Here is a 9,921-nt window from a genome sequence, read left to right as displayed (position 1 = left end):
AACCAAAAACCAACTACCATTACTAAAAAAATAAACACTAAAATTACAAAAAACAAAATAGCTGCCATTACAAAAACAAACAAAAAAACAACAAAATAACACCCCAAATAAAATAAAACCCCTAATCTAAAAATAAACTACCAATAGCTATTAAACAGGCCTTTTGCAGGGCATTGCCCCAAAGCTAACAGCTCTTTTACCTTAAAAAAAACACCAACTACCCCCTAACATTACAACCCCCCCACCCCCCAAAATAAAAAACCTGTAAGTTTGTATTTATTTTAAGGTAGTTAGTATATTGTAATTTAGGTGTATTTTAATTTTGTTAAAGCTAGGGGGTGTTAGGTTTAGGGGTTGATAGTTTAATTTAGGTATTTGTGATGTGGGGGGGGTGGCAGTTTAGGTGTTAATAGGTTTATTTAGTGTTGGCGATGTGGGGGGATGGCGGTTTAGGGGTTAATAGGTTTATTTAGTGTTGGCAATGTGGGGGGATGAAGGTTTAGGGGTTAATAGGTTTATTTAGTGTTGGCGATGTGGAGGGTGGCGGTTTAGGGGTATTTAAGATTTATTTAGTGTTGGCAATGTGGGGGGATGGCGGTTTAGGGGGTTAATAGTTTTATTTAGTGTTGGCGATGTGGGGGAACGGCGGCTTAAGGGTTTTTAGACTAGGGGTTTATGTTAGAGTGTTAGGTTTTTTGATAACTTTCTTTTCTCCATAGACTTCAATGGGGAATGTGAAAATGCAATGGCAATTTCGCAATCTCAGGTGTTTTTTTCCCAACATTTTTTCTTCATTGATCTCTATGGGGGAATACGTGCACGAGCACGCCAAGTCGGAACTTGATTTGTATGCGGTATGCGGGTTACAGTAGCATAAAGCACGCAAAAAGAAAGTTTGATTGAAACTTGTAATAGTGGCGCTACATTTCGCGCAGTGTATTCACAACGGATTTACCGTGCAACTTGTAATCCGGGCCATAATGCATTTATGCACAGCCAGCTCTTACAGTGATATAAAAATGAAAAAAAGAAAGAAAATAGTGTAATGAAAATCATTAGAACATGCCAAGAATAATAGCAATGATGTATGCACAAAATATGAAAATATTTCATAAAACTTTAAACTGGGGTTTTCAAATCTGTCCTCAGGCCTCCTTAGCTTGACAGATTTTCAGGATATCTGAACTGGAGCACTGGTGAAATAATAATCTGATCAGTAACCATGGTTATTAACCTTCTCTCACCCAAGGTAATCCTCAAAATCTGGTCTGTTAGGGAGGTGTGAGGGCAGGTTTGAAAACCCCTGCCCAGAAAAATGTACCTATAGTTATGAAATGTTAATGCAATTAAAATATATCAACAAACGCTATTTTGTCAGGTATATAAAAAAGCAGTGATACGAAAAAAGATGGAGGGATGGGAAGCGCTAAAAAAGCTATGGGTAGGATATATAGTTTTATAGAAACTAAGGGTAAATCCACACACTTGTCTTTTGCAAATAAAAAAGCAGTGTATAACATTTTCCTAATTCTTCATTACAGAGCGCAGATAATTCAAATGTATCCATTGTCTCCCAGAACAAGAAATGCTTTGATAATGACATCATTTGTTCCAAGAACCTAATCATTTCTTTGGGTGACACTGAAATTTATTTCACTGAAACATCTGGCAAACAGGTTAGTAAAATTATTTTATTCCTCTCTGTGTAAAGACAGGGACCCTAGCATTATTGATCATTTCAGAGGCCTTTCAGTCAAGCAGGATATGTGCGTAGGCCGCTGAAATAAACAGGAATAACTTTTACTAGAAGAATTTCTGCTAATGGAACTATATTGCAAAATGCTTCTATTTCAAATTGAAATGCACCCATACACATTTTAATTGCGACCGTTCTATCCCTTTAAAGGGACATGAACATTTTTTTTTATTCAAACAGGGCATACAATTGTAAAAACGTTCCCAATTTACTTCCATTATCAAATAAGTTTTGTTCTCACACACAATATTCTTTATTAGAGAGACACCTAGGTAGGCGGAGCACTAAGTGTCAGGAAAAAGTGCTGCCCTCTAATGCTCTTGCAAATATAAAAACATCATGCAAAACCGCTGCCGTATTGTACTGCAGACACGTGCACACTCCTGAGCTAACGTTTACCAAGAGAACAAAGAACATTTGCTAATAGAAGTGAATTAGAAAGATAATATTTAGTGTTGCTCACTGATACAAAACATTATAAAAAACAATATTATAATGAATAATTAAGTAGGTGCAATTCCAACTAATAGTGTATATAAACCTTAACAGAAAAGTTGATGTTCAAAATAAGAACTCCCAGAAAGTCTGGAACACTTCACACTCAAAAAGCTCTAATTATACCACAAAAAGGGGCGCACTTATGAAGTAAGGAAACTGAAAGTGCTCCTCTTTTTATGGTCTTTTTAAAGCTCTTCGAGTGTGCAGTGTTCTTCTGGGTGTTCTTATTTTGAGCACCCATTTTTCTGTTAAGGTTTATTTAAAGGGACATAATACTCATATGCTAAATAACTTGAAACTGATGCAGTATAACTGTAAAAAGCTGACAGGAAAATATCACCTGAGCATCTCTATGTAAAAAAGGAAGATATTTTACCTCACAATCTCCTCAGCTCAGCAGAGTAAGTTCTGTGTAAAAAGTTATACTCAGTTACTGCCCAGCTACAGGTAAAAAAATAAAAAATAAATGAAGAAATGAACAGCAGCCAATCAGCATCAACAGTGCTGAGGTCATGAACTCTTTTACTGTGATCTCATGAGATTTTGTTTAATTCTCATGAGATTTCATTGTAAACTTTCTTACACTGAATAGGGAAATAAGATGAGAGTGCACGTAAGCTCGCTCCTTCTGCTGTCCCGGGACAGACATACTGATTTGCTGCTTAGAAGTCCTTTACAATGGGATGTGGCTACTGAGGAACTTTTGAGTTAAATATCTTTCTTTTTTACATAGAGATGTTCAGGTGATATTTTCTAGTCAGCTTTTTACTGCTAAACTGCATCACTTTCAAGTGTTTAAACATTTGGGTATTATGGCCCTTTAAATTAGAAAGCAGTTTATATTACATGCTCTGTCCGGATCATGAAAGAACAATTTTGGGCTTCATATCCCTTTAACAATCCATTATGTATTATTATGAAGCACACTTTATGTGTGTGGGGTATTTCACATTTGATCAAAAAAACTAAAAAATATTTGTTCTTTTATCTAATTATGGTAAATGTTAGATGGTAACTGAATTTTGTTCTTGTGTTTTATTTGTTTAGAAGCTCTTAAGAATGCAGACAGGCACTTATAGATACCAGCATTGGAAGGCTGGCTTTTATACAGTGGTGCATTTTCCAGAACTTGAAATTACAATTCTTTGGGATAAGAAAACAACAATACACGTTAAAGTGGGTCCTCGATGGAAGGTAAGTTAGATATTGATCTAAACTTTTATTATTATTGTGATGGAGGTCTTGAAAACAGAATTCAGCGTCAATAGCTCAAACTAGTACTCTTTACCATTCAAAAGAGGAGAAAAAGCTGAGAGTGTTAGAAATTAACTTGAAATTTAATGTAAAGATATATACAGGTGTATATATATATATATATATATATATATATATATATAGGTGGCCCTCGGTTTACAACGGTTCAATTTACACCGTTTCAGAATAACAACCTTTTTTTCCAGTCATGTGACTGCTATTGAAAAGCATTGAGAAGCAGTGCATTGATGAAAATAGCCAGTAGGTGGAGCTGTCCGCTTGTGTTGCAGCAAAGCAAGCTGAAATTAATCAGTTTAACCAGACCTGAGCTATAGAGCAGATTTCAAAGGAACTAGATCTTCCTGTATATAAATCAGTCCAGATTGGAATGCATAGAAAAAACTGTTTGCAGAAAAATGCAAGTGAAGTCTGTGTTGTGTGATTATTTTATTAGGTTTATAATGCTGTTTAGCAAATGTTTTTGTTCATTTAACTTAGTTTAATTATATATTCTGTGTTGTGTGATTATTTTATTAGGTTTATAATGCTGTTTAGCATTTAAAGTCTTCATTTCAAAGCTTTAAAAATAATGTATTAGGTGTTACTTATGACAATTTTGAGAGGGGCCTGGAACCTAACTCCCTCACTTCCCATTGACTTACATTATAAACTGGGTTTCAATTTACAACGGTTTCGATTTACAACCATTCCTTCTGGAACCTAACCCCGGCGTAAACTGAGGACTACCTGTATATATATATATATTTTTATATATATACCAATAAACAGTAACTCAACAGGATTTTTCAACAACACAAGTCAAATTTATTGACATTTCGGGGAATACAATCCCCTTCTTCAGAACAAATAAAAAATGTTTAGATCATTCTTAAAGGGACAGTATACACTCATTTTCATATAACTGCATGTAATAGACACTACTATAAAGAATAAGTTGCACAGATACTGATATAAAAATCAAGTATAAAACTGTTTAAAAACTTACTTAGAAGCTCTCAGCTTTGCTCTGTTGAAAAGGTAGCTGGAAAGCCCACTGCAAGTGGGAAATAAGACCCTCCCCCTCCTTCTTCTTTTGCATATGAAAAGACCCTTTACACAAACAGGAACAAGCTGGAGAAGGTAGCTGACAGTATTCACATAAAACTTTGGGGCTTGGTTAGGAGTCTGAAAATCAGATCAATGTTATTTAAAAATAAACAAAAATATAAATTAAAAAAAAAAAAATTTTATGGGCTATATAAATAGATCATCTACAAAACATTTATGCAAAGAAAAAATTTGTATAATGTCCCTTTAAATAGTGTACAATAGTGTTGTTACCTCCTCCCCTTTTTCTTCAGGCCTTCTAACCTGACACCTTCCACCCCCTGATCCCTAACTGATCCCTCCCACACAGCTCTCTTTCCTCCCTCACGCCCCACTGATCACCACCATTTTAGGTTCTGTCAGATAGTCTGCTAGTGTGTAGTTTAGTTGTTGTTGTTTTTTATTATTATCATTATTTTTTTCTGCAGTGTAGTGATCCTCCACAAACCTTCCACCTCTCTGATCCACATAAATAGATCTCTAACCCTCCCCTAGCCACTAATTGTGGCCATCTTTAGTACTGAGAGCTGTCTGCCAGTACCCATAAATGTTTTTTATATATATATATATATATATATATATATATTTTTTTTTTAATTTTCTGCCCATCTCCTCCCTCCGGCAATCATTTTTTATGGTATCCAAGCCCCCCAACCCACCTTTTTTTGGAGTGTAGCTCCCCATCTCTCCCTTTATTTTATTTTTTCTGCAGTGTATGGTCATCCAACTCCATCCCCCTCCAGGGACGTGCACTCATAGGAGGCAGGGGAGGCAGTGCCTACCCTGCCATATGTGGCCAAAGCTTAATTACATTTTAATTAAAACAAAAAAAAAAGTCCCCAAAAAAATATTTTCCCCCCATGTAATGCTATGAAGAGGCAGGTACAGAAACGCTTCTCTCCATTGCAGTACATGGGTAAAAGGAAATTGGTACCAATAGGAGGCACCCCTCTTGATGCCTCCTAGCAAGTGAAGGATATATAGATTAATCAGGAGGATGCAGTGAGCAGGGTCATGTGACACAACTGGAAGCTGAGGTAACCTAAGAACAGATGACACCAAGCAGAAGAGTAAAGTAGTATTCTACATCTCTTGTGATTCACAAATTGTGTTCAGATACAGCTCATTAACAGGGGGACAGTAAGTGAGCATAACCCAATACTGACAGGAAGTCAAAGGGTCAATTCAAATTTAAATCCATCATTTAAAACCCAGAGTTTGAAGTTAAGTGTGCACTGTCCACATTATTTAAATTAAAGTTTTTGACATTGCATATTGCTAAGTCTCCCTTTTTCATGGTTATTTGATTTAATTAGGTACAAACTCCATATATGTTATGTCTGTTCAGTCAGAGGATGCAGTATAAATTTTTATTTTTCTCTGTGTCTCCATTTATTTAAAGACTGCTGTTAACTTGTAATTCACAAATCAATTGAAAGCTGTTGCATTGTGTTTTTAATATGTGCTGCTTTTTACAAGTTTATATTAATAAAAGGAGATAATGAGTCATTTAAAAAATATATGTAATTATTGCAGTTGTTAAATGTTTTTAGAAATAATGCCACTGTAAAGTAACTGGTTAAACACATAGTCAAAGGGAGACATTTAAAATTAAACTTTCATGATTTAGGTAGACCATGCTATTCTAATAGACTTTTCTAGTTATTTACATTTTGAGAATTAGCATCAACTGTTACTGGCCCTATGTCAGCAAATCAAATTAGTTTTTGAAAGGAACATGAAAGTCATAATTACATTTCCATCATTCAGATAGAAATTGCACAAAAATAAATAAATAAATAAACTTTCTATTTTACTTTTATTATTATGTACTTCATTCTTTTGGTATCCTTTGGTGTCCTTTGTTGAAGAGCATACCTAAGTGGTGTTGTGCACGTGCGTTTCTTGAACACCATATTGCAGCAGCTGTGTTGGCAGTATTGATAACTTGTCCTTTGTGTAAAATTTGTATGGTAAATTATTTATATTTTTATAATACAGTAGTGAGAAGAGAAGAGATTGTGTATCATTCTAATTGCTTAGTAACTGGCACTGTGCCACATAATTGTGTGAGTGTGTATGTGAGCATAGTGTGTGTGGGTGTCAGTGAGCAGAGTATGTGTGCTTTATTCTCCAGGTAATCAATACATTTCTGATGAGCTGGTGCTTTAGTGCAGTGTTTCTCAACAATGGTCCTCAAGTACCCCCAACAGGCCAGGTTTTCATTATAGCTGAATCAGTGCACAGGTGAAGTAATCAGCTGATCAGTAACTCAGTGGTTACTAACTTGCTCTCACCCATCACCTGATTATGTCACCTGTGCACTGGTTCAGCTATCATTTAAACCTGCCCTGTTGGGGGTACTTGCGGCCCTCTGTACATGTGTTTCTCCGGCGTATCATATCTAGTGCCTCACCAGCCTCTGACCTCACTGCACATCACTGTCCCCCTCCCCCCCTCCGCTGCTAGGCCGCCCACCCGCATCCTGGTTTCCCTCCCCCAACTCCCACCGGCACCAGCAGATGATCATTACATATGGTGACACACATAGGGGCCCATTTATCAAGCTCCAGATGGAGCTTGAGGGCAGGCTCGCCAGAAACAGCAGTTATGTAGCAGCAGTCTAAAGACCGCTGCTCCATAACTCTGTCTGCCTGCTCTGAGCAGGCGGACAGACATCACCACAATTTAACCCAATTGAGTACGATCGGGTTGATTGACACCTCCCTGCTGGTGGCCGATTGGCTGCGAGTCTGCAGGGGGTGGCATTGCTCCAGCAGCTCTTGTGAGCTGCTGGTGCAATGCTGAATACGGAGTGCGTATTGCTCTCCGCATTCAGCGAGGTCTTGCGAACCTGATCCGCACTGTCGGATCAGGTTCGCAAGACCTATGATAAATAGGCCTCATAGTGTCATTGTCTGTAATGATCTGGCATCTGCCGTCATATGGAACCGGAGCATGATTAGTTTCCATATGTAGGAAGATGCCTCAAGCTCAGAAACTCTAGCTCTCAGCTGTATATACACAAATCTTGCGGTACGATAGGCAATGTACCACATGACACACACACACACACACACACACACACACATATATATATATATATATATATATATATATATATATATATATATATAAATGTCCTTTTGGGTTAAGGGTTTAAAGAGAAACATATATTACAATACAATGTCACTTTAATATGATTCTATTTTAGTTCTGTGCAAGTTTCATAGTGACGTTAGCTATATTTATAAATGTGTTTAAAAACCAGGAAAGGATTGTGGTTATTAACATGTAAACCAATGATGAGCAAAACGTTAATTCTTAAACAAACTCATCTTGAAATACCAAGATAAACCATTCCAAGGAGGCTAAAATAAGTGTTTAAGTGCTCAATGCTGTTGAAATAATAAATAAATGATATACAAAATATGCAAGTAGCTCCCTGAAAGTGTTTACTGAAAGACTGGAATACTGTTGGCAAACGGATTGTAATATACACTGTTTTTCAGATTGAAAGTCTAATTAAAAATGTCAATATATATATATATATATATAAAGCAAAACTAGATAATTTATCAGGGTATATTATGGGAGCACATAAAATATTGTTTTAGATATATATTTATATTTAAAACTGTGAGATTGAAACTTAAAGGGACGCCATAGTCAGAAAACAAAGCGCAATAATTGAAAAGAAAAAACAAGAGTGACTCAAATATCTTTTTTGACATTTATATGTATTAAAATTGTACAGCTAAAGTTGTTGAAAACTTAGAGTGAACTTATTTGTGATCCTATTTCCTGTAATGATCTTTGTGATACTACTGTATTGTTCCTTCCTGACACAGCTCACTATTTTCTTAAAGGACCATTAAACTTGACATTTCAACAACGCATAAAATGTTTCATTATTGCGAGTGAAACACTATTGCCATGCACATTCATTATTTATTTTGCTTCCTTTTTGCTGTAAAATGCATCTAAGAAATGTGCTGGTTTTACTTTCTTCCAGGGAGGTTTGAGTTAATAATTTTAGGCAATTTATGCAAGCTTTTGTTTACTTCACACCCCCTAATATTCTCAGCAGTCACATGTTTGTAAAAGGTGGATTTTTCACCAACAATCATGATTTGATAATCATTCTTTGCAAGAGTAAGTAAGGTGAATCAGTGCTAAACTACCTTAAGGGAATAGATAAGGGCAGGCTTCCCCAGTCTCTCTCAACTGCACATGTGATTGGATAGCAAGGATTCTTTTGTTCTGGGGACAGGGAAATCAGTGAAATGAATTAACATAAAACAATATACTCATTTGACAAAATAAAGCTGCATTTTCCATTGCAAAATTATTCTCAGATATTAAAGGGACAGTCTACAGCAGAATTTTTATTGTTATAAAAAATAGATAAATTCCTTTATTATCCATTCCCCAGTTTTGCATAACCATCACAGTTATATTAATATACTTTTTACCTCTGTAATTACCTTCTGACAGCCCCTGATCACATGACTTTTTATTTATTATCTATTGACTTGCATTTTAGCCAATTAGTGCTGTGTTGTGTTGCCTCTTAAATAACACAACGGGCGTGAGCACAATGTTAACTATATGGCCCACATGAACTAACAGTCTCCTGTTGTGAAACACAAATAAAAAGTATGTGATAAGAGGCTGTCTGTAGTGTCTTAGAAACACACTGAAATTTAGAGGTTTAAATGTTATAAAGTATATTAATATAACAATGTTGGTTGTGCAAATCTGGGGCATGGGTAGAAAATGAGTTGTCTATCTTTTTAAACAATAACAATTTTAGTTTTGACTGCCCCTTTAACATTCAAAATTATGTAGTTTACAATTTGTGTTTAGTGGTCCTAGCTAGGCTTACCATAATTTTTAGAGGTGAAACTAGGACCACCTGGCGCGGTGCTAGTGTGTGTGGTCAGGGGTGTGGTCAAGGGGGCGTGGCAATTACCGGTCCTTTTAAAGTAGTAGCTTATATGTGCGTAATGTTTCGTGGATACTCTACCCTTTCTCAGTCACACAACAAGTGAATCACACAGTTTAAATAACACCACCCCCTAGTAAAAAAGGCACCATTACGTTGTCATGGCTACCCATACACAACATGAGCAAATAAATCATTCATCTAAATCTCAGATTCTAAATAATGCCAAACATAAAGCATAATTACCAATTTCATAAAATAGTAAAAAGCATATACATCACAAAATTTAATATCTGCAGTGTAATATGTGTTTTGTGCGTCTAAGGAACGGAACTGGATACTGATAAGGCATAAATAG

The 9,921-nt window shown here is 36.0% G+C and overlaps 1 protein-coding gene across 1 annotated transcript in view; it reads left to right on the top strand.

The window, feature by feature from the left end:
• The window catches only part of OTOGL (otogelin like), a 410,237-nt gene that overhangs the window by 232,698 nt on the left and 167,618 nt on the right, over window positions 1–9,921 (top strand). The window contains exons 23-24 of the mRNA XM_053719241.1: window positions 1,542–1,676; window positions 3,302–3,448. Of these exons, the coding sequence (XP_053575216.1) occupies window positions 1,542–1,676; window positions 3,302–3,448 (282 nt within the window). The remainder of the gene's footprint in view (window positions 1–1,541; window positions 1,677–3,301; window positions 3,449–9,921) is intronic.

This window comes from Bombina bombina, chromosome 6 (assembly GCF_027579735.1).
Source record: "Bombina bombina isolate aBomBom1 chromosome 6, aBomBom1.pri, whole genome shotgun sequence".
NCBI lineage: Eukaryota > Metazoa > Chordata > Amphibia > Anura > Bombinatoridae > Bombina > Bombina bombina.
Note: the sequence above shows the minus strand (reverse complement) of the source record. Positions and strands in the feature narration are given on the sequence as shown.